Raw genomic sequence first — 24,779 nt, 5'->3', positions numbered from 1 at the left:
GTCTGAGAGATCAACGGATCTCTTCAGCGCTGCAGGCAGGCAAGGGGGGGGCTTCCTCGGGGAAACCTCCACTTGGGCAAGGGAGAGGGACTCCTGGGGGTCACTTCTCCAGTGAAAGTCCGGTCCTTCAGGTCCTGGGGGCTGCGGATACAGGGTCTTTTCCAGGCGTCGGGACTTAGGTTTCAGAGAGTCGCGGTCAGGGGAAGCCTCGGGATTCCCTCTGCAGGCGGCGCTGTGGGGGCTCAGGGGGGACAGGTTTTGGTACTCACAGTCGGAGAGTAGTCCGGGGGTCCTCCCTGAGGTGTTGGTTCTCCACCAGCCGAGTCGGGGTCGCCGGGGGCAGTGTTGCAAGTCTCACGCTTCTTGCGGGGAGTTGCAGGGGTCTTTAAAGCTGCTCCTTGAAACAAAGTTGCAGTCTTTTTGGAGCAGGTCCGCTGTCCTCGGGAGTTTCTGGTCGTCGTCGAAGCAGGGCAGTCCTCAGAGGATTCAGAGGTCGCTGGTCCCTTTGGAAGGCGTCGCTGGAGCAGAGTTCTTTGGAAGGCAGGAGACAGGCCGGTGAGTTTCTGGAGCCAAGGCAGTTGTTGTCTTCTAGTCTTCCTCTGCAGGGGTTTTTCAGCTAGGCAGTCCTTCTTCTTGTTGTTGCAGGAATCTAATTTTCTAGGGTTCAGGGTAGCCCTTAAATACTAAATTTAAGGGCGTGTTTAGGTCTGGGGGGTTAGTAGCCAATGGCTACTAGCCCTTAGGGTGGGTACACCCTCTTTGTGCCTCCTCCCAAGGGGAGGGGGTCACAATCCTAACCCTATTGGGGGAATCCTCCATCTGCAAGATGGAGGATTTCTAAAAGTTAGTCACCTCCGCTCAGGACACCTTAGGGGCTGTCCTGACTGGCCAGTGACTCCTCCTTGTTGCTTTCTTTGTTCCCTCCAGCCTTGCCGCCAAAAGTGGGGGCCGTGGCCGGAGGGGGCGGGCAACTCCACTAAGCTGGAGTGCCCTGCTGGGCTGTGACAAAGGGGTGAGCCTTTGAGGCTCACCGCCAGGTGTTACAGCTCCTGCCTGGGGGAGGTGTTAGCATCTCCACCCAGTGCAGGCTTTGTTACTGGCCTCAGAGTGACAAAGGCACTCTCTCCATGGGGCCAGCAACATGTCTCTAGTGTGGCAGGCTGCTGGAACCAGTCAGCCTACACAGATAGTTGGTTAAGTTTCAGGGGGCACCTCTAAGGTGCCCTCTGTGGTGTATTTTACAATAAAATGTACACTGGCATCAGTGTGCATTTATTGTGCTGAGAAGTTTGATACCAAACTTCCCAGTTTTCAGTGTAGCCATTAGGGTGCTGTGGAGTTCGTGTAAAACAGACTCCCAGACCATATACTCTTATGGCTACCCTGCACTTACAATGTCTAAGGTTTTGCTTAGACACTGTAGGGGCACAGTGCTCATGCACTGGTACCCTCACCTATGGTATAGTGCACCCTGCCTTAGGGCTGTAAGGCCTGCTAGAGGGGTGTCTTACCTATACTGCATAGGCAGTGAGAGGCTGGCATGGCACCCTGAGGGGAGTGCCATGTTGACTTACTCATTTTGTTCTCACTAGCACACACAGGCTTGTAAGCAGTGTGTCTGTGCTGAGTGAGGGGTCTCTAGGGTGGCATAATACATGCTGCAGCCCTTAGAGACCTTCCCTGGCATCAGGGCCCTTGGTACCAGAGGTACCAGTTACAAGGGACTTATCTGGCTGCCAGGGTGTGCCAATTGTGGGATCAATGGTACATTTTAGGTGAAAGAACACTGGTGCTGGGGCCTGGTTAGCAGGGTCCCAGCACACTTCTCAGTCAAGTCAGCATCAGTATCAGGCAAAAAGTGGGGGGGTAACTGCAACAGGGAGCCATTTCTTTACACAAGCCCCCCCCAGCCCACAGGCCAGGAGACTCAGCCAAAGCTGGAAGAGTCTTCCTAGTCTGTCAGGCGAGGAAGAGCAGAGGAAATGGCTGGTTTGTTGCAGGGCCTACTCTGCCTTACATCCTCCTGTCCAGGTCATTCCCTCTGGGGAACTGACCCACTTCCACAGTGATAGGACCTAGTCTGAACTGCCTCTTGTCTGTGCTTTTTATGTCTTTACCCATTCTCTCTATTTTGAGGTCAGAGGTATCCACCTCTGCTAATCTTATCTTAGCCAGGGTCACCCCTAGCTTACCCAGAGAGGTTACCCAGAGCTGGAGTAACCCCACCATGACCAACAGGGTCAGGGGGCCTAACTTGTTATTTGGCATGGGGTCAGACCACCATGCCAAGGATAGTGCAGCCATAAAGGCTAACACCCAGCAGAGGCCACTGACAGCTGTCAGTGCCCAGAACCACACCTTTAGCTCTTCACCTACAAGGGAAGGGGCTAAGTTACAGGCTTCTTTGGGTTCAGGGTGCCTGTCTGCTGTATTAGAGTGGGGGGTTACCACATCTTGTAGTAAACACCCTTCTTCCACTCTTTCTTCTGTTAGCTGAGGGGCCACCCACTCAGGCTTAACAGTTGCCTGACTAGCCAGGACTTCTTGTGGGTCAGGTTGGACTTTATCAGAGCCATTTTTGGAGTTCTCCCCTACTGGAGCAGAATCTCCTTGGCTTGCTGGAACCTTGGCTAAAGGTTGTCCACCTTTCCTACTCTGTTTCCTTTTCTTTTTCTTCTGGGGCCTACTTGCATTTACTGCAGAGGCAGGCACTCCAGAATCCTTGGGAGAGGACTGGCCCTGGACCAGTTCTTCTCTTAGGCTCTGACTAACCTCTGGGTAGTCATTTCCAAGGAGACAATCAAGGGGAGGTCTGTACTGACTACCACCCTTCTCCAGCTAAAAGTTCCACCCACTTCTATGGGCACAAGAGCCACAGGCCTATTAGTGACCCTGTCTGGGCTAACTCTTACTCTGGCCATCTCACCTGGGATGTACTGGTTTGAGAGCACCAGCCTGTCATGCACAATAGTGTGACTGGCACAAGTGTCTCTCAGGGCAGTGGCTGGGATTCCATTCACCTGTAGGTGGTGGAAGTGTCTACTTCCCTCTGGAATCTCCAACTCACCTGTTGGGCCCTTTTTCCAGTTGAAGGCTATGAAGACCTCCTCATCTGAGGAGTCATCCCCAATGGCTACACTGGTTACCCCTGGGATTTTGCTAGGGGGTTTGTTTTGGGGACAAGAAGTGTCCTTGGTGTGGTGCCCTGTCTGTTTACAGTTATGGCACCATGCCTTAGTGGCATCCCAGCTCTTACCCTGGTACCCACCTTTGTTTTGGGTTGTGTCTCTGGGCCCACCCACCTGGTCTGGTTTTTGGGGGCCTACAGGGGACTCTTTTTCTTTGTTTCTAGTGTCACCCACTTTCTCCTGGGGAGGCTTTGTAACCCCTTTCTTTTGGTCACCCCCAGTGGAAGTTTTGGTTACCCTAGTCTTGACCCAGTGGTCTGCCTTCTTTCCCAATTCTTGGGGAGAAATTGGACCTAGGTCTACCAGATACTGATGCAACTTTTCATTGAAGCAGTTACTTAAAATGTGTTCTTTCATAAACAAATTATAAAGCCCAACATAGTCATACACTTCATTTCCAGTTACCCAACCATCCAGTGTTTTCACTGAGTAGTCAACATAATCAACCCAGGTCTGGCTCGAGGATTTTTGAGCCCCCCTGAATCTAATTCTATACTCCTCAGTGGAGAATCCAAAGCCCTCAATCAGGGTACCCTTCATGAGGTCATAAGATTCTGCATCTTTTCCAGAGAGTGTGAGGAGTCTATCCCTACACTTTCCTGTGAACATTTCCCAAAGGAGAGCACCCCAGTGAGATTTGTTCACTTTTCTGGTTACACAAGCCCTCTCAAAAGCTGTGAACCATTTGGTGATGTCATCACCATCTTCATATTTAGTTACAATCCCTTTGGGGATTTTCAACATGTCAGGAGAATCTCTGACCCTATTTATGTTGCTGCCACCATTGATGGGTCCTAGGCCCATCTCTTGTCTTTCCCTCTCTATGGCTAGGATCTTTCTTTCCAAAGCCAATCTTTTGGCCATCCTGGCTAACTGGATGTCCTCTTCACTGGAGTTATCCTCAGTGATTTCAGAGGTGTTGGTCTCTCCTGTGAGGGAACCAGCATCTCTGACTATTATTTTTGGAGTCAGGGTTTGAGGGACCCTGTTCTCCCTAGATAGGACTGGTAGGGGGGAATTTTCCTCCAAGTCACTATCCTCTTCCTCTGAGTTGCCACCCTCAGAGGGGTTGGCCTTTTCAAACTCTGCCAAAAGCTCCTGGAGCTGTATTTTGGTAGGTTTGGGGCCCATTGTTATTTTCTTTATTTTACAGAGTGACCTTAGCTCCCTCATCTTAAGATGGAGGTAAGGTGTGGTGTCGAGTTCCACCACAGTCACATCTGTGCTAGACATTTTGCTTCTAAAAGTTGGAATACTTTTTAAGAATCTACAACTGGTTCTAGAATCTAATTCAAACTTTTACAAACTTTTAAACTCTAAAAGAAATGCTAAACAGCATCTAACACAAGGCCCTAGCAGGACTTTTAAGAATTTAGAAAACTTTTCAAATTGCAAAAATCAATTTCTAATGACAATTTTGGAATTTGTCGTGTGATCAGGTATTGGCTGAGTAGTCCAGCAAATGCAAAGTCTTGTACCCCACCGCTGATCCACCAATGTAGGAAGTTGGCTCTGTATGTGCTATTTCAAAGTAAGGAATAGCATGCACAGAGTCCAAGGGTTCCCCTTAGAGGTAAAATAGTGGAAAAAATAGATAATACTAATGCTCTATTTTGTGGTAGTGTGGTCGAGCAGTAGGCTTATCCAAGGAGTAGTGTTAAGCATTTGTTGTACATACACATAGACAATAAATGAGGTACACACACTCAGAGACAAATCCAGCCAATAGGTTTTGTTATAGAAAAATATCTTTTCTTAGTTTATTTTAAGAACCACAGGTTCAAATTTAACATGTAATATCTTGTTTGAAAGGTATTGCAGGTAAGTACATTAGGAATTTTGAATCATTTCAATTGCATGTATACTTTTCAAGTTATTGACAAATAGCTACTTTAAAAGTGGACACTTAGTGCAATTTTCACAGTTCCTGGGGGAGGTAAGTTTTTGTTAGCCTTACCAGGTAAGTAAGGCACTTACAGGGTTCAGTTCTTGGTCCAAGGTAGCCCACCGTTGGGGATTCAGAGCAACCCCAAAGTCACCACACCAGCAGCTCAGGGCCGGTCAGGTGCAGAGTTCAAAGTGGTGCCCAAAACGCATAGGCTAGAATGGAGAGAAGGGGGTGCCCCGGTTCCGGTCTGCTAGCAGGTAAGTACCCGCGTCTTCGGAGGGCAGACCAGGGGGGTTTTGTAGGGCACCGGGGGGGACACAAGCCCACACAGAAATTTCACCCTCAGCAGCGCGGGGGCGGCCGGGTGCAGTGTAGAAACAAGCGTCGGGTTTGCAATGTTAGTCTATGAGAGATCAACGGATCTCTTCAGCGCTGCAGGCAGGCAAGGGGGGGGGGGCTTCCTCGGGGAAACCTCCACTTGGGCAAGGGAGAGGGACTCCTGGGGGTCACTTCTCCAGTGAAAGTCCGGTCCTTCAGGTCCTGGGGGCTGCGGATACAGGGTCTTTTCCAGGCGTCGGGACTTAGGTTTCAGAGAGTCGCGGTCAGGGGAAGCCTCGGGATTCCCTCTGCAGGCGGCACTGTGGGGGCTCAGGGGGGACAGGTTTTGGTACTCACAGTCGGAGAGTAGTCCGGGGGTCCTCCCTGAGGTGTTGGTTCTCCACCAGCCGAGTCTGGGTCGCCGGGGGCAGTGTTGCAAGTCTCACGCTTCTTGCGGGGAGTTGCAGGGTTCTTTAAAGCTGCTTCTTGAAACAAAGTTGCAGTCTTTTTGGAGCAGGTCCGCTGTTCTCGGGAGTTTCTGGTCGTCGTCGAAGCAGGGCAGTCCTCAGAGGATTCAGAGGTCGCTGGTCCCTTTGGAAGGCGTCGCTGGAGCAGAGTTCTTTGGAAGGCAGGAGACAGGCCGGTGAGTTTCTGGAGCCAAGGCAGTTGTTGTCTTCTAGTCTTCCTCTGCAGGGGTTTTTCAGCTAGGCAGTCCTTCTTCTTGTTGTTGCAGGAATCTAATTTTCTAGGGTTCAGGGTAGCCCTTAAATACTAAATTTAAGGGCGTGTTTAGGTCTGGGGGGTTAGTAGCCAATGGCTACTAGCCCTTAGGGTGGGTACACCCTCTTTGTGCCTCCTCCCAAGGGGAGGGGGTCACAATCCTAACCCTATTGGGGGAATCCTCCATCTGCAAGATGGAGGATTTCTAAAAGTTAGTCACCTCAGCTCAGGACACCTTAGGGGCTGTCCTGACTGGCCAGTGACTCCTCCTTGTTGCTTTCTTTGTTCCCTCCAGCCTTGCCGCCAAAAGTGGGGGCCGTGGCCGGAGGGGGCGGGCAACTCCACTAAGCTGGAGTGCCCTGCTGGGCTGTGACAAAGGGGTGAGCCTTTGAGGCTCACCGCCAGGTGTTACAGCTCCTGCCTGGGGGAGGTGTTAGCATCTCCACCCAGTGCAGGCTTTGTTACTGGCCTCAGAGTGACAAAGGCACTCTCTCCATGGGGCCAGCAACATGTCTCTAGTGTGGCAGGCTGCTGGAACCAGTCAGCCTACACAGATAGTTGGTTAAGTTTCAGGGGGCACCTCTAAGGTGCCCTCTGTGGTGTATTTTACAATAAAATGTACACTGGCATCAGTGTGCATTTATTGTGCTGAGAAGTTTGATACCAAACTTCCCAGTTTTCAGTGTAGCCATTAGGGTGCTGTGGAGTTCGTGTAAAACAGACTCCCAGACCATATACTCTTATGGCTACCCTGCACTTACAATGTCTAAGGTTTTGCTTAGACACTGTAGGGGCACAGTGCTCATGCACTGGTACCCTCACCTATGGTATAGTGCACCCTGCCTTAGGGCTGTAAGGCCTGCTAGAGGGGTGTCTTACCTATACTGCATAGGCAGTGAGAGGCTGGCATGGCACCCTGAGGGGAGTGCCATGTTGACTTACTCATTTTGTTCTCACTAGCACACACAGGCTTGTAAGCAGTGTGTCTGTGCTGAGTGAGGGGTCTCTAGGGTGGCATAATACATGCTGCAGCCCTTAGAGACCTTCCCTGGCATCAGGGCCCTTGGTACCAGAGGTACCAGTTACAAGGGACTTATCTGGCTGCCAGGGTGTGCCAATTGTGGGATCAATGGTACATTTTAGGTGAAAGAACACTGGTGCTGGGGCCTGGTTAGCAGGGTCCCAGCACACTTCTCAGTCAAGTCAGCATCAGTATCAGGCAAAAAGTGGGGGGGTAACTGCAACAGGGAGCCATTTCTTTACAAACGGTCACACTACTCTGCCCTCACACCACAAAATAAAATCATTTTTAACCCCACTATCACAATTTAACAACCTCATCCATGACGTCTTTCACTTTCTTAAGACACCAGCTGGTTTGCTTTTTTGTCATCCAAGACAAAGGAGCTTAAAGTAATCTTTGCACCTTTTTAAAGAAAAAAAGGACCAATATAAATGCAATAATATTCCCGTGCAGAAGTCTAAATATTGTTACTCCCACTGTTTTAATTGAGTGGCAAGGAGGTGTACTTCTCAAATCCTAACCCATGCAACATTCTACTGAAACTATGTAATTGCCTAACTATGTTAGCTTGCCATTTAGTGGATTTCACAGGGGCAGAGGGTTGTCCATTACCTGCTTTGAAAGCCCTTTGGTACCCAAATCCATGAAAAGAACCCTCACTGTATATAGCACAATTTTGTCATATTAACCTATACTCTATTGTGACTAATCTAGCAAGCTTTCAGAGTATGTTATTTACCAACGCCTCATATGTACTGGTGTAGCAGATGAACAGTTAAGAGAAAGCTTGACATTTCTTTAGCAAGTAAATACAGTTAAAACTAATGTTTGTACTTTTATTAGATTTTATTTCCCACCTAACTCTTATCTATCTTCCTTTGCAGACAAATGTGAAATGAAAGGTGCCCTTACTGGCAGCAACGCTGGCATCACAAGCATAGAGTTCGACACTTCTGTATGTGTTTTTCTTTGCATTGTCCTGGTTTGACAGTTATGTATGTTGTTACAAGGGTTCTGTTTCATTGCTGTACTTGTTCCCTCATTTCTTTAAGCCATGTTCTTCTTTACCATCTTCTCTACACTACACTTGGAGGAGCTCACGGCGAGCAAAAGGAGCCGGGTGATGCACGTGTGGGGGTGGTCTCTCTCCAGCCCGGCAACTGTTGCTGGGCTGGAGAGAGCCTACTGCGCATGTGTGTTTGCCTGGCCTGAGATGGCCAGCCAAACACACGTGCGCTCTGAGGGGGGGGGGTGCTCAGCACTCCCATCACTTCTCGTCACCCCCATGGCCCGCCCCTTTAAAAGAAAACAGTGTAAGACTTTCTTTTGAAGGTTTTGCCGCTGCCGGAGTAAGTGGCGCTCCTCCGCCCAATGGAGGAGCTGCCCCTGCACTACACACGCATCCAACTTGCAGAGATAAGACCAGGACTCCTGCTTCCTCACTCTCCGCATGCTCCGAAAGATCTTCCACTGGATCCCCGCCGACACCAGGAAAAACTGTGACCCACGGCCTCGTCACAAGCCGCTTGGACTACGGAAACACCCTCTACGCAGGAACCAGCGCTAAACTCCAGAAACTTCTGCAGCGAATACAAAACGCCTCTGCCCGCCTCTTCCTCGACATACCCCGCAACAGCCACATCTACGCCCACCTGAGACACCTGCACTGGCTTCCCGTCAACAAAAGGATCACCTTCCGGCTCCTCACCCACGCACACAAAGCCCTCCACAACAAGGGACCCGAATACCTCAACCGTCGCCTCCGCTTCTATGCGCCCACCCGTCAACTTGGCTCCGCCAACCTCTCACTCGCCGCTGTCCCTCGCATCCGCCGCACCACAGCAGGTGGGAAATCCTTCTACCTGGCGGCCAAGACATGGAACTCCCTCCCCACCAACCTCAGGACCACCCTGCATTCCGGAGGCAGCTCAAAACCTGGCTTTTCGAGCAGCAGTACCCTCACGGGTGAGTAGCGCGCTTTATAAATGTCTTTGATTTGAGTACAGGATAACATGGTATTTGTTGCTCTTGGATTGGTCCGCTGACCTTCGTGGTGGGCTGTCAGTGTAAATGGAAGTATGTTTTCATATTTTTGTGTTCTTGAATAAGTGAGGCAGAACTTCACACTGTTGGAAAGGTGGACATGATCTTTGACTAAATTATTGATGTGAATCCTAAATGTAATCCTTTTTATTCTTCATATCTGTTCAGTGTATGGTCACCAATTTTAATTTGAGGCAGAATGTAGTCTTGTGTATTTTCCAATAGAAAAGAGGAGGTATATGTAGGAAGCTGTTCTGGTGTAGTGAGGTATTCAGTGTCTATGAGGCAATGGCTCTCTAGAGGTAGCTGTGGATGAGCAACCAAGACTTACCTAGGAGACATGCAGAGCGTATGCAATACCACTATAGTCACACAGCACTTACACACATGAAAGAACACAAGGTTACATAAAATGAAGGTACTTTATTAGGGTAACACAAATAATAGAATACTGAACAGGCAGTCCCCCAACTGGAGGTAAGTAAACATACTACTATATTCACATTAGAATTCAGGAAATAGCACAGAAAGCAATAAGCATTGGTAAAAGCAATAGCAAATAGTGAAGGCCATTTCGGGGCGGTGGTGGGTGGCAAACCATATACTAAAAAAGTGGAATGTGAAAGGAAGTACCCCACCCAAGGAAGTGGAATCTGTAGAGGGATGCTGGAGGAACTACGAACCCCAAGAGGTGAGTACCAGAGTGACCCCCCAGCGACCAGGAGAGCAGAGGTAAGTACCTGGTCTTCCCCAACACCAGAGGGGAGGACTTTGGCAAAGGATTATGCAAGACCCAACCAAGACTGGAAGAACCCAAAGGTGGATCCTGACAGAAGAGGAACTGCAAAGTAAGGGGACCAAGTCCAATTTGTGATGGAGTATCCAGTTGTGGCAGGGGCCACTACCCACCCTTCTGTGGATGCAGGGCCAAGTTCACAGTGGATGAAGGTCAGCAGCACAGGAGATGAAGTGAAGTCCCAGAAGTGATGCAAGTGATGTCCCACGTCGACAGTCCAGATGCAGTCGGTCAATGGTGTTAGAGAACCACCTACAAGCCTTGGCAAATGCAAGAGACAGAAGGTTTCCATGGCTGAAGAGGATCAGCAAGGTCCAGGGGACTTTACCCAAGGAGGGGAGTCCGGAAGGGACCCTCACCAGCCGGGGGAGTCACAAGAAAGAGGAGGCATCCCCCACAGGCATTCCACTGGCCGTAGACACAGGAGTCGCAGGGAGGCCAACTTAGTACACCTAAAGAGGAGTCCCATGTCACTGGAATAGTAGGCAGGAGACTGCTTTGCAGGAAGGAGTGCTGGGAGCTTGGGCTACACAGAGCCTGAAGATCCCTTGGAGGAGGAACAAACCAGCCTTGGTAGCTGCAAGTGTCGCAGTGCACAGGGGTTCTGTCCTGCATGGAGAGGTAGGGGCTTACTGTCTCCCAAGTTGGACAGCTGGCAGAGAGGTCTAAAGGTACCACTCCAGACCGCCACCTGTGATGCAGGATCCATGCAGCTCCGGAGGAGAGAAGATCCACGCAGCCTTTCGTCATTGCATTTGGTGCCTGTGGATGCCGGAGAGTGACTCCTTCACTCTGAGGGAGATTTCTTCTTACTTCTTGTGCAGGCTAAAGACTCTCCACCCTCAGAGGATGCACAGCTGGGGAAATGTTGCAGTGGCTGGAAGGAGCTGGAGAAACAAAGTTGCAGAGCGGGGTTGTTGCTGTAGTTGCAGATTGTCTGTTCCTGGGGGGGCCCAGTTGCAGTCCCAGGGGCCAGTAGATGAAGTAAACTATGCAGAGGAGCTCTACTGGAATCTTGTGTGTCAAATCTGAGGACCCACCCATGAGGCAGACCCTAAATACCCCAGGAAGGGGGACGGGAGTGGTCACCTAGCAGGGTGACCACCTATCAGGAGGGGACTGTGATGTCACCTACCTGACCTGGCCACTCAGATCATCCCAGGTGCCTCTGCCCACCTTGGATTCAAGATTGCAGAATCAAGTGGCCATCTAGAGGAGCTCTGTAGCACAACCTAGGGTGGTGATGGACAAGGTGTGTAGTCCCTCTCCTTGCCTTTGTCCAGTTTCACGCCCTGGACTGGTGCAAACCGGTTTATACAAGGAGGGCACCAAATGTGCCCTTCAAAGCATACCAGTGGCTTGGAGAGGCTACCCCTCCCAAGCCATGTAAAACACCTATTTCCAAGGGAGAGGGTTTTACCTTTCTCTCCCACAGGAAATCCTTTGTTCTGCCTGTGCTTGGTCAAGCAGGAGGCAGAAACATGTCTGAGGGGTGGCAGCAGCACATGCTGCCTAGAAAACACCTGAAGACTGTTAGAAGCAATGCTGGGGGTCCTCTAAGGAGTTACCATTACGTGTTCCCTCACACACTGGTACCTGCACCCTCCCCTCTGGCCTAGGAGGGCCTACCATAGGGATGACTTGCAGTGACCTGTAGTGAAAGGGTTCGTGCACCTTTTCACGCAGGCTGCAATGGCAGGCCTGCAGACACATTTTGCATGGACTCCCATGGATGGTACAGTACATGCTGCAGCCCATGGGGGAACCCCTGGTGCCCCAGTGCCCTGGGTACCATATACTAGGGACTTGTATGGGGTGGAGGGAGAGAGCACAATCACTTGGGTCCTGGTTAGCAGCATCCCAGTGAAAACAGACAAAACACACTGACAGTAGGCAAAAAATTGGGGTAACCATACCAAAAAGAGGGTACTTTCCTACAGTGTATTATTGCATTTCAGGTAGTGTGCACATAATGTAGAATCTCATCCAGAGGTGCAATAGACTAACTTTGTGAGAGCTCATAATTATCTTGAATAATTAGTGCTTTTAATGACGGAGAGGCTAATCGGAAACTGGCAAAATTCCCAATGTCCCAAGCGGCAGAAGACCATGTCAAACTTTGCAACATGCTGTCTTCCATGGCTGAGCCCGTGAAGTTTGACTGCATGCAGTGTATTTTGCAGTGTTTAGGCGCTGTCCTCGCCTCAGTGAGTAACACTCCTACACAAAACAATATACATGTGCATTGAGAGTTAGAATAGGGAGTCTTTCATGTAGAGACCCAATCATGTTGCATGTCTAGATATATATCTCACCTGACAATATAAATTGATGTTTATTGTAAGAACGTCCCTCTTTTTGGCATTGTTACCCCCTCTTTTTGCCTGTTTAGCATTAGACTGTTTTCACTGGGAGCCTGCTAACTTGGAACCCAGTGATTGTGGCCTCTCCTCCAAATGTGGTTGCTTTGTTATCCTTTACACCCCACAATTGGCACACTGGTGTACCCTTTAAGTCCCTAGTATATGGTAGATAGGTCCCCAGGGCATTGGTACACCACAGGTCTCCCATGGACTGCAGCATGCATTATTCCGCTCATGGAAGCCCATGCAAACTGTCTGCAGGCCTGCCATTGCAGCCTGTGTGAAAAGGCGCTTGAACCCTTTTACTGCTGGCCACTCTACCGAGTCACTGTAAGTCACCCCTATGGTAGGCCCTTTCAAGTCAATGGGCAGGGTGCAGTTTCCTGTGTGAGAGGGGACCCCTGCATGAGCAGAGGTGCCCCTACGAACTCCAGTTCCAGTGCACTGTATTTCAAAAGTACTGGGAAGCCATTTTACCTATGTACTGGCCACAGGTCACTCACTACCTATGGTCCATCCACATCACGGTAAAACTGGATTTCACCGGTACTCCTCACATCGACCTCTTCTGCTATTGGCCACTGGAACCACTGCTGGACTTAACTGAAACCAAACAAGCCTGCAACTCTTGAGTCAAACTTGTCTTGCAACATTGTTTCTCTGGCTCCTTCCAGCAATTGCAACACTTCCACAGCTTTGCATCCTCTGGAGTCAGCAAGAATTCAGCTGCACCAAAGAAGCAAGAAGTAATCTCCCTTGGAGTGAAGGAGTCACTCCCCTGCATCAGCAGGCACCTAAGGCAACAACATCTGGCTGCTGGGATCTGCTTTCCACTGGAGCTGCATGGATCCTCAAACGCAGCTGGTGATTTGAGTGGTCATTTCTGCTTTCTGTCCAACTTAGGAGACAGAATCCCTGTGCACAACGCCTCTTGCAGCAACCAAGGCTTTTTGACTCCTGCTCCTAGAGATCTTCAGGCTACAAGTAGCCCTTGCCTCCAGCACTTCATCCTTGCAAAGACGGTCTCCTCTCTGCTTCTCCAGTGACTTGGTACTTCTCTCCAGGTGTGCTGACTGGGCCTCACTGCAACTTACTATGCCTGCTGCCCGTTCCCTGTAGGGGCTACGACTGCTTCTGTTGGCTCTCCGGTCTGCTGAGGGACAGCCCGGACTCTTCTGCAATACCCCCACCCACTTCTACGGACCCTTCACTCCCACCCGTTTGGGGGGTGAGGGGTGGGGTCACCTTCAGGCTTCCCACATTCTCCCAGCTCCCCTCTAACTACTTCACATCCTCTGGTGGGGGGACTTCACATTAGACTATTTTAGTATATGGCTTGGACCCCTATAGGGCCCCAGCTTTTTTCTGCTATTTCTTGCCAATGCCTATTTCTCTATGCTAATTCCTAATACTTACCGTGTGTGTGTGTGTGTGTGTGTGTGTGTGTGTGTGTGTGTGTGTGTATATATATATATATATATATAATGTGTGTGTGTTTGGTGGCATATGTATCTGCAGATACACATGCTATGCACAGGTCCTGCCATCTAGTGTTGGGCTCGGAGTGTTGCAAGTTTTTCTTCAAAGAAGTCTTTTTGAGTCACGGGACCGAGTGACTCCTCCTTTTCGGCTCCATTGCGCATGGGCATCGACTCCATCTTAGATTGTTTTCTTTCAGCCATCGGGTTCAGACGTGTTCCTCTTCACTCCGGTTGTTCGAGTCAGAAAAACTTATAATTCACCGAAATTCGTCGGTATTGTTTTTCGGTCGTGCCCCATCTTGCACAGACACCTCAGTACTGGCGGACATACACCTTCGGTTGCCCTTAGGGGCACCGGCACCCAACTTGGGCCTAGTCGGCCCGACCGCAAGAAGCATCAAAGCCTCATGGACCGGACCCTGTTCCAATTCTGCCCTCAGTGCCACGCCAAGTATTCCTACACAGATCAGCATTGGGTCTGTAATCTGTGTTTGTCTCCAGATAACCGAGAGGATACTTGTGAGGCCTGCAGATCCTTCCGTTGCAAAAAGACCTTGAGAGACCGAAGGGCGAGAAGGCTGCAGATGGCGTCCAAGAGCACCGAATGCCTCGACGCGGAAGAAGAGATGATCCACACTGCCATCTCTGCTCAAGGCTCAGATTCAGAGGAATCTGACATCGACCAACAGCAGGCCCGCATGTGAGTACGATTTCCCAGACCAAAAGCAAACAAGGCCTCCGGTACGCCACTGCCGGAAGGCCATGGCTCCACCCGGAAAAAAATCAAGCGGTGACCAAGTAACTCCTTCGGCACTGAAAGGCCACACCCGCGTCTAAGTCTTCAGACTCTAGTCGAGACACAGGCTCCGAAACCATACAGCACCGACCCGTCGAGACCCCGAAAGTCCCTTTTGGAACCGAGGCCAACTACCACCCCGGGCCTTTCGGTGCCGAAGAAACCGGCTTCGGAGCCGAAAAGACAGTCGTACACAGAGGAGCATGGATTTTCGAAACCGCTTAAAGAAAGCCATAGATTTGAGGAAGAGCTACAACAAATGGAGGATTTTGATGACAGACAAGCCAGGATACAGATCCACAAGGATACTGGCAAGATCCTCACAGCACCTTCCCTCAAAATTAAAAGGAAACTGGCATTCCATGGATGTTAGGACACTGATCAGCCTAAGGCTAAAGTGCCAAGGGAGATCTCCACCTCGCCAGTTTTCTCCTGCACAGTCTCCTCCACACTCCTCAACGAACTCTCTCCACCTGCTACACCCACTGCAGTCTCCTACACACCCTATGCAGTCACATCAAGGCACAGATCCATGGGATCTTTATGATGACCCTGTGTCAGACAACAGCCCAGAGTGCCATCCATCCAAGCCCTCTCCACCTGAGGATAGCCCCTCCTACACACAAGTTTTGGCTAGGGCAGCAGCTTTCTACAATGTAAGTGTAAAGAAATGGCTCCCTGTTGCAGTTACCCCCCACTTTTATCCTGATGCTGACTTGACTGAGAGGTGTGCTGGGACCCTGCTAACCAGGCCCCAGCACCAGTGTTCTTTCACCTAAAATGTACCATTGTTTCCACAATTGGCACAACCCTGGCACCTAGGTAAGTCCCTTGTAACTGGTACCAAGGGCCCTGATGCCAGGGAAGGTCTCTAAGGGCTGCAGCATATCTTATGCCACCCTGGGGACCCCCCACTCAGCACAGACACACTGCTTGCCTGCTTGTGTGTGCTGGTGGGGAGAAAATGACTAAGTCGACATGGCACTCCCCTCAGGGTGCCATGCCAACCTCACACTGCCTGTGGCATAGGTCTGTAGCAGGCCTTACAGCCCTAAGGCAGGGTGCACTATACCACAGGTGAGGGCATAGGTGCATGAGCACTATGCCCCTACAGTGTCTAAGCAAAACCTTAGACATTGTAAGTGCAGGGTAGCCATAAGAGAATATGGTCTGGGAGTCTGTCAAAAACTAACTCCACAGCTCCATAATGGCTACATTGAATACTGGGAAGTTTGGTACCAAACTTCTCAGAATAATAAACCTACACTGATGCCAGTGTTGGATTTATTAAAAAATGCACACAGGGGGCACCTTAGAGATGCCCCCTGTATTTTACCCAATTGTTCAGTGCAGGACTGACTGGTCGGTGCCAGCCTGCTGATGAGAGACGAGTTTCTGACCCCATGCAGTGAGAGCCTTTGTGCTCTCTGAGGACAGAAACAAAAGCCTGCTCTGGGTGAGGTGCTTCACACCTCCCCCTGCAGGAACTGTAACACCTAGCAGTGAGCTTCAAAGGCTCAAGCTTCGTGTTACAATGCCCCAGGGCACCCCAGCTAGTGGAGAAGCCCGCCCCCTGGACCCAGCCCCCTCTTTTGGCGGCAAGTCCAGGAGAGATAATGAGAAAAACAAGGACTGCCCCCCCTCCCCCCTTCCTCGGTACCCTACAAAACCCCTTTTAGCTGCCCTCCGAAGATGCGGGTACTTACCTGCTGGCAGACTGGAACCGGGGCACCCCCTTCTCCATTGAAGCCTATGTGTTTTGGGCACCTCTTTGACCTCTGCACCTGACCGGCCCTGAGCTGCTGGTGTGGTGACTTTACCGTTGCTCTGAACCCCCAACGGTGGGCTACCTTGGACCCCAATTTGAACCCCCGTAGGTGGTTTACTTACCTGCAAGAACTAACAATAACTTACCTCCCCCAGGAACTGTTGAAAATTGCACTGTGTCCACTTTTAAAATAGCTATATGTGTTTTATGTAAAAAGTATATATGCTATTGTGATTATTCAAAGTTCCTAAAGTACTTACCTGCAATACCTTTCAAATGAGATATTACATGTAGAATTTGAACCTGTGGTTCTTAAAATAAACTAAGAAAATATATTTTTCTATACAAAAACCTATTGGCCTGGAATTGTCCGAGTGTGTGTTCCTCATTTATTGCCTGTGTGTATGTACAACAAATGCTTAACACTACTCCTTTGATAAGCCTACTGCTCGACCACACTACCACAAAATAGAGCATTAGTATTATCTCTTTTTGCCACTATCTTACCTCTAAGGGGAACCCTTGGACTCTGTGCATACTATTCCTTACTTTGAAATATTGCATACAGATCCAACTTCCTACAGTAAGCATGCACACGGAACCACTCGGACGACTTTTTTTTTATTCAATACATTGTCCTCAACACACGCAAAATACCAAAGCCTACCCGTGCTCCCTGGTATGCTCAAACATGCGCAACAGATATTCCAGGAGCCGGTTAAGGGAGGAAAAGAGCTAACTCGCAGTCCTCTGGAGATGCACCCCCTCCAGATAAGGAAAGTAAAAAGTTTGATGCAGCGGCGAAAAGGGTGGCGTCACAAGCAGCCAATCAGTGGCGCATAGTGAACTCACAGGCCCTCCTTGCTAGATACGACAGGGCACATTGGGATGAGATGAAGGACATTAGTCAACATCTCCCTAAGGAACACCAAAAGAGAGCTCGGCAGGTAGTAGAGGAGGGACAGGCGATAACAAATAATCAGATAAGATCAGTGCTAGACTCAGCTGATACAGCTGCAAGGACCATAAATACGGCAGTCACCATTAGGCACCATGCATGGCTCAGGTCATCTGGTTTTAAACCTGAAATCCAACAGGCTGTCCTCAACATGCCCTTCAACCAACAGCAATTATTCGGCACACAGGTGGACACGGCCATAGATAAAATGAAAAAAAGATGCCGACCCTGCTAAAGAGATGGGAGCGCCTTATTCATCTGAATACAGATGGACATTTTGGAAGCCTCAGTATAGGGGAGGCTTCAGGCCACAACCCTCTGAGCCATCCACCTCACAACCAAAGCCCTCATACCAAACACTATCAAAGAGGGGGGTTTTGAGGGTCCTACAGAGGGCAATTTCCCAAATCTAGGGGAAAATTCCAATCCGCAAACAAGCCACTAACAACAAACAGTGACTTTGTCATCACCTTACCCCAACACACATCCCCTTGGGAGGAAGACTGAAAATGTTCCACGAGCAATGGTTAAACATCACAACAGACACATGGGTACTATCCATTATCCAACATGGTTACTGCATAGAATTCACACATTTTCCTGCAGACATTCCCCCAAAAGCTCACTAACTCATCGCAACATCTTGCAATGTTACAAACTGAGGTGCAAGCACTATTGCTCAAACAAGCCATAGAACTAGTGCCTCATCAAAAAGGAACAGGGGTCTATTCCTTGTACTTCCTCATTCCCAAAAAAGACAAGATGCTAGGGCCAATATTAGATCTCAGGACTCTCAACCTCTACATTCGATCAGAACACTTCCACGTGATGACACTACAAGATGTAGTCCCATTGCTGCAACAGGGAGAATACATGTCAGCACTGCATTTAAAAGATGCATATTTTCACATACCTTTCCATCCAGCTCACAGAAAATACCTCTGGTTTGTTATACAAAGAAAATATTACCAATTCAAGGCATTACCCTTCGATATAACGGCCCCCAGAGTATTTACAAAATGCCTTGCCGTAGTAGCAGCATACATAGGGAGACAACATATGCATGTATTCCCATATCTCGACGATTGGCTAATGAAAGGCAACACTCAAAAACAGTGTCAACATCAGACATGTTATGTAATAGATACCCTACACACACTAGGGTTTTCGATAAATGATCACAAATCACACCTGCAATCATCCCAAATTCAGCAGTACTTGGGAGCTACACTCAACACTCGAAAGGCGCTTGCAAGCCCAAGCCCACAAAGGGTGCAATCATTCCACACCATGTTGCTAAAGATACAGCCAAATCAGCACTACACTGTCCGTTTTGTGATAAAACTCCTAGGCATTATGGCATCATGCATAGCAATTGTCCCAAACGCATGGTTACACATGCAGCCCTTACAACAGTGCCTTGCAAAACAATCGTCGCAGGCACAAGGTCATCTCCAAGATCTAGTGTTCATAGACCGTGTAGGAAGTTGGCTCTGTATGCACTATTTCAAAGTAAGGAATGGTATGCACAGAGTCCATGGGTTCCCCTTAGAGGTAAGATAGTGGCAAAAAGAGATAATACTAATGCTCTATTTTGTGGTAGTGTGGTCGAGCAGTAGGCTTATCAAAGGAGTAGTGTTAAGCATTTGTTGTACACACACAGGTAATAAATGAGGAACACACACTCCGAGACAATTCCAGGCCAATAGGTTTTTGTATAGAAAAATATTTTCTTAGTTTATTTTAAGAACCACAGGTTCAAATTGTACATGTAATATCTCAAATGAAAGGTATTGCAGGTAAGTACTTTAGGAACTTTGAATACTCACAATAGCATATATACTTTTCAAATAAATCACATATAGCTATTTTAAAACTAGACACTTAGTGCAATTTTCACAGTTCCTAGGGGAGGTAAGTATTTGTTAGTTCTTGTAGGTAAGTAAACCACCTACGGGGTTCAAGTTTGGGTCCAAGGTAGCCCACCGTTGGGGGTTCAGAGCAACCCCAAAGTTACCACACCAGGAGCTCAGGGCCGGTCAGGTGCAGAGTTCAAAGTGGTGCCCAAAACATATAGGCTTCAATGGAGAAGGGGGTGCCCCGGTTCCAGTCTGCCAGCAGGTAAGTACCCGTGTCTTCGGAGGGCAGACCAGGGGGGTTTTGTAGGGCACCGGGGGACACACAAGTTAGCATAGAAAGTACACCCTCAGCAGCACAGGGGCGGCCGGGTGCAGTGTGCAAACACACGTCGGGTTTTCAATTGGAATCAATGGGCGACCAAGGGGTCTCTTCAGCGATGCAGGCAAGGGGTGGCTCCTCGGGGTAGCCACCACCTGGTCAAGGGAGAGGGCCTCCTGGGGGTCACTCCTGCACTGGAGTTCCGATCTTTCAGGTCCTGGGGCTGCGGGTGCAGAGTCTTTTACAGGCTATGGGATCTGGGAGTCGGGCAGTCGCGGTCAGGGGGAGCCTCGGGATTCCCTCTGCAGGTGTCGCTGTGGGGGGTCAGGGGGGCAACTCTGGCTACTCACGGTCTCGTAGTCGCCGGGGAGTCCTCCCTGAAGCGTTGTTTCTCCACAAGTCGAGCCGGGGGAGTTGGGTGCAGGGTTGCAAGTCTCACGCTTCTGGCGGGAAACGCAGTTGTCTTGAAGTTGCTTCTTTGGAGACAAAGTTGCAGTCTTTGGTGAACAGGGCCGTTGTTCTCAGGAGTTTCTTGGTCCTTCTAGAGCAGGGCAGTCATCTGAGGATTCAGAGGTCGCTGGTTGTAGGAAAGTACCATCTTGCCTGGCATGTTACCCCCATTTTTCACTGTATATATGTTGTTTTAGTTGTATGCGTCACTGGGACCCTGCCAGCCAGGGCCCCAGTGCTCATAAGTGTGCCTGAATGTGTTACCTGTGTAGTGACTAACTGTCTCACTGAGGCTCTGCTATCCAGAACCTCAGTGGTTGTGCGCTCTAATTTCTTTCAAATTGTCACTAACAGGCTAGTGACCAATTTTAACAATTTACATTGGCTTACTGGAACACCCTTATAATTCCCTAGTATATGGTACTGAGGTACCCAGGGTATTGGGGTTCCAGGAGATCCCTATGGGCTGCAGCATTTCTTTTGCCACCCATAGGGAGCTCTGACAATTCTTACACAGGCCTGCCACTGCAGCCGAGTGAAATAACGTCCACGTTATTTCACAGCCATTTTACACTGCACTTAAGTAACTTATAAGTCACCTATATGTCTAACCTTTACCTGGTAAAGGTTAGGTGCAAAGTTACTTAGTGTGAGGGCAACCTGGCACTAGCCAAGGTGCCCCCACATTGTTCAGGGCCAATTCCCCGGACTTTGTGAGTGCGGGGACACCATTACACGCGTGCACTACATATAGGTCACTACCTATATGTAGCTTCACAATGGTAGCTCCGAATATGGCCATGTAACATGTCTATGATCATGGAATTGCCCTCTCTATGCCATCCTGGCATAGTTGGCACAATCCCATGATCCCAGTGGTCTGTAGCACAGACCCTGGTACTGTCAAACTGCCTTTCCTGGGGTTTCACTGCAGCTGCTGCTGCTGCCAACCCCTCAGACAGGTTTCTGCCCTCCTGGGGTCAAGCCAGGCTTGTCCCAGGATGGCAGAACAAAGGACTTCCTCTGAGAGAGGGTGTTACACCCTCTCCCTTTGGAAAATGGTGTGAAGGCAGGGGAGGAGTAGCCTCCCCCAGCCTCTGGAAATGCTTTCATGGGCACATTTGGTGCCCATTTCTGCATAAGCCAGTCTACACCGGTTCAGGGACCCCTTAGCCCTGCTCTGGCGCGAAACTGGACAAAGGAAAGGGGAGTGACCACTCCCCTGACCTGCACCTCCCCTGGGAGGTGTCCAGAGCTCCTCCAGTGTGCTCCAGACCTCTGCCATCTTGGAAACAGAGGTGCTGCTGGCACACTGGACTGCTCTGAGTGGCCAGTGCCACCAGGGGGACGTCAGAGACTCCTTCTGATAGGCTCCTTCAGGTGTTGCTAGCCTATCCTCTCTCCTAAGTAGCCAAACCCTCTTTTCTGGCTAATTAGGGTCTCTGCTTTGGGGATTTCCTTAGATAACGAATGCATGAGCTCATCCGAGTTCCTCTGCATCTCTCTCTTCACCTTCTGCCAAGGAATCGACTGCTGACCGCGCTGGAAGCCTGCAAAACTGCAACAAAGTAGCTAAGACGACTACTGCAACTCTGTAACGCTGATCCTGCCGCCTTCTCGACTGTTTTCCTGGTGGTGCATGCTGTGGGGGTAGTCTGCCTCCTCTCTGCACTAGAAGCTCCGAAGAAATCTCCTGTGGGTTGACGGAATCTTCCCCCTGCAACCGCAGGCACCAAAGAACTGCATCACCGGTCCCTTGGGTCTCCTCTCAGCACGACGAGCGAGGTCCCTTGAATCCAGCAACTTTGTCCAAGTGACTCCCACAGTCCAGTGACTCTTCAGTCCAAGTTTGGTGGAGGTAAGTCCTTGCCTCCCCACGCCAGACTGCATTGCTGGGAACCACGACTTTTGCAGCTAATCCGGCCTCTGTGCACTTCCGGCGGAAATCCTTTGTGCACAGCCAAGCCTGGGTCCACGGCACTCTAACCTGCATTGCACGACTTTCTAAGTTGGTCTCCGGCGACGTGGGACTCCTTTGTGCGACTTCGGGTGAGCACCGTTTCAAGCATCCTCGTAGTGCCTGTTTCGGGCATTTCTCCGGGTGCTACCTGCTACTGAGAGGGCTCCTTGTCTTGCTCGACATCCCCTCTGTCACCTGACGCAATTTGCGACATCCTGGTCCCTCCTGGGCCACAGCAGCATCCAAAAACACTAACCGCACGATTTGCAGCTAGCAAGGCTTGTTGGCGGTCTTTCGGCGGGAAAACACTTCTGCACGACTCTACACGGCGTGACGGATCCGTCCTCCAAAGGGGAAGTCTCTAGCCCTTGTCTTTCCTGCAGAAACCTAAGCTTCTACTGTCCAGTAGCAGCTTCTTTGCGCCCACAGCTGGCATTTCCTGGGCATCTGCCCATCTCAGACCTGCTTGTGACTTTTGGACTTGGTCTCCTTGTTCCACAGGTACCCTCGACTGGAAATCCATCGTTGTTGCATTGCTGGTTTGTGTCTTTGCTGCAGAATTCCCCTATCACGACTTCTATGTCCTTTGGGGAACTTTAGTACACTTTGCACTCACTTTTCAGGGTCTTGGGGTGGGCTATTTTTCTAACCCTCACTATTTTCTAATAGTCCCAGCGACCCTCTACAAGGTCACATAGGTTTGGGGTCCATTCGTGGTTCGCATTCCACTTTTGGAGTATATGGTTTGTGTTGCCCCTATCCCTATGTGTCCCCATTGCATCCTATTGTAACTATACATTGTTTGCACTGTTTTCTAAGACTATACTGCATATTTTTGGTATTGTGTACATATATCTTGTGTATATTTGCTATCCTCATACTGAGGGTACACTCTGAGATACTAAGGCATATTGTCATAAAAATAAAGTACCTTTATTTTTAGTATATCTGTGTATTGTGTTTTCTTATGATATTGTGCAAGTGACACTGGTGGTACTGTAGGAGCTTCATTCGTCTCCTAGTTCAGCCTAAGCTGCTCTGCTAAGCTACCATTATAAGCCTATGCTGCTAGACACCCCATACACTAATAAGGGATAACTGGGCCTGGTGCAAGGTGCAAGTACCCCTTGGTACTCACTACAAGCCAGTCCAGCCCCCTACACTGGTCCTGGGTAAAGCGTAGCTGGAGCAGTGTATTTTAGAAGTGGGGAGACAGGCCGGTAGAGCTGGGGCCAAAGCAGTTGGTGTCTCCGTCTTCTCTGCAGGGTTTTTCAGCTTTGCAGTCCTCTTCTTCTTAGGTTGCAGGAATCTGAGTTCCTAGGTTCTGGGGAGCCCCTAAATACAGAATTTAGGGGTGTGTATAGGTCTGGGAGGGCAGTAGCCAATGGCTACTGTCCTTGAGGGTGGCTACACCCTCGTTGTGCCTCCTCCCAAGGGGAGGGGGTCACATTCCTATCCCTTATTGGGGGGGATCCTCCATCTGCAAGATGAGGATTCCTAAAAGTCAGTCACTTCAGCTCAGCTTGCCTTAGGGGCTGTCCTGACTGGCCAGTGACTCCTCCTTGTTTTTTTCATTATCTCCTCCGGCCTTGCTGCCAAAAGTGGGGCCGTGGCCGGAGGGGGCGGGCAACTCCACTAGCTGGAATGCCCTGTGGCGCTGTAACAAAGGGGGTGAGCCTTTGAGGCTCACCGCCATGTGTTACAACTCCTGCAAGGGGGAGGTGATAAGCATCTCCACCCAGTGCAGGCTTTGTTACTAGCCACAGAGTGACAAAGGCACTCTCCCCATGTGGCCAGCAACATGTCTTGAGTGTGGCAGGTTGCTAAAACCAGTCAGCCTACACGGGTAGTCGGTTAAGGTTTCAGGGGGCACCTCTGAGGTGCCCTCTGGGGTGTGTGTTACAATAAAATGTACACTGGCATCAGTGTGCATTTATTGTGCTGAGAAGTTTGATACCAAACTTCCCAGTTTTCAGTGTAGCCCTTATGGTGCTGTGGAGTTCGTGTTTGACAGACTCCCAGACCATATACTCTTATGGCTACCCTGCACTTACACTGGTGCCCTCACCTATGGTATAGTGCACCCTGCCTTAGGGCTGTAAGGCCTGCTAGAGGGGTAACTTATCTATACTGCATAGGCAGTGTGAGGTTGGCATGGCACCCTGAGGGGAGTGCCATGTCGACTTACTCGTTTTGTCCTCACTAGCACACACAAGCTGGCAAGCAGTGTGTCTGTGCTGAATGAGGGGTCCCCAGGGTGGCATAAGATATGCTGCAGCCCTTAGAGACCTTCCCTGGTATCAGGGCCCTTGGTACCAGTTACAAGGGACTTACCTGGATGCCAGGGTGTGCCCATTGTGTAAACAAAAGTACAGGTTAGGGAAAGAACACTGGTGCTGGGGCCTGGTTAGCAGGCCCCAGCATACTTTCAAATCAAAACATAGCATCAGCAAAGGCAAAAAGTCAGGGGGTAACCATGCCAAGGAGGCATTTCCTTACAGACCGCCAAACACACTATTCACTTCACTGGTGGAATACCACAAATTTAAACAAAGGGCGGCCTTTTCAAAACCCTGTGCCTCATGCCATTCTCAAAACAGATGCATCAATGATTGGGTGGGGAGCACACCTCAACAATCACAGTATTCAGGGACAGTGGGACAGCAAGCAAAAGCAGCTACACCTAAATCACTTAGAGCTGCTAGCAGTCTCTCTAGCACTAAGACTCCTTTCAACCTCTTCTGGCTCACAAACACATTCTTGTCAGAACAGACAATATGAAAACAATGTACTACTTAGACAGGGGGGAAACACACTCATCGCAACTTTGCCTCCTAGCACAAAAAAT

The 24,779-nt window shown here is 49.8% G+C and overlaps 1 protein-coding gene across 3 annotated transcripts in view; it reads left to right on the top strand.

Annotated features, from left to right (window-relative positions):
- Positions 1–24,779, top strand: part of ATG16L1 (autophagy related 16 like 1) — an 82,799-nt gene that overhangs the window by 23,978 nt on the left and 34,042 nt on the right. For all 3 annotated transcript variants that reach the window (XM_069213766.1, XM_069213767.1, XM_069213768.1), the window contains one exon: positions 8,023–8,093. In XM_069213766.1, coding sequence (XP_069069867.1) covers positions 8,023–8,093 — 71 coding nt within the window. The remainder of the gene's footprint in view (positions 1–8,022; positions 8,094–24,779) is intronic.

Source organism: Pleurodeles waltl, chromosome 11 (genome assembly GCF_031143425.1).
Source record: "Pleurodeles waltl isolate 20211129_DDA chromosome 11, aPleWal1.hap1.20221129, whole genome shotgun sequence".
NCBI lineage: Eukaryota > Metazoa > Chordata > Amphibia > Caudata > Salamandridae > Pleurodeles > Pleurodeles waltl.
The sequence above is the reverse complement of the archived record's forward strand: the minus strand, read 5'-3'. Positions and strand labels throughout refer to the sequence as shown.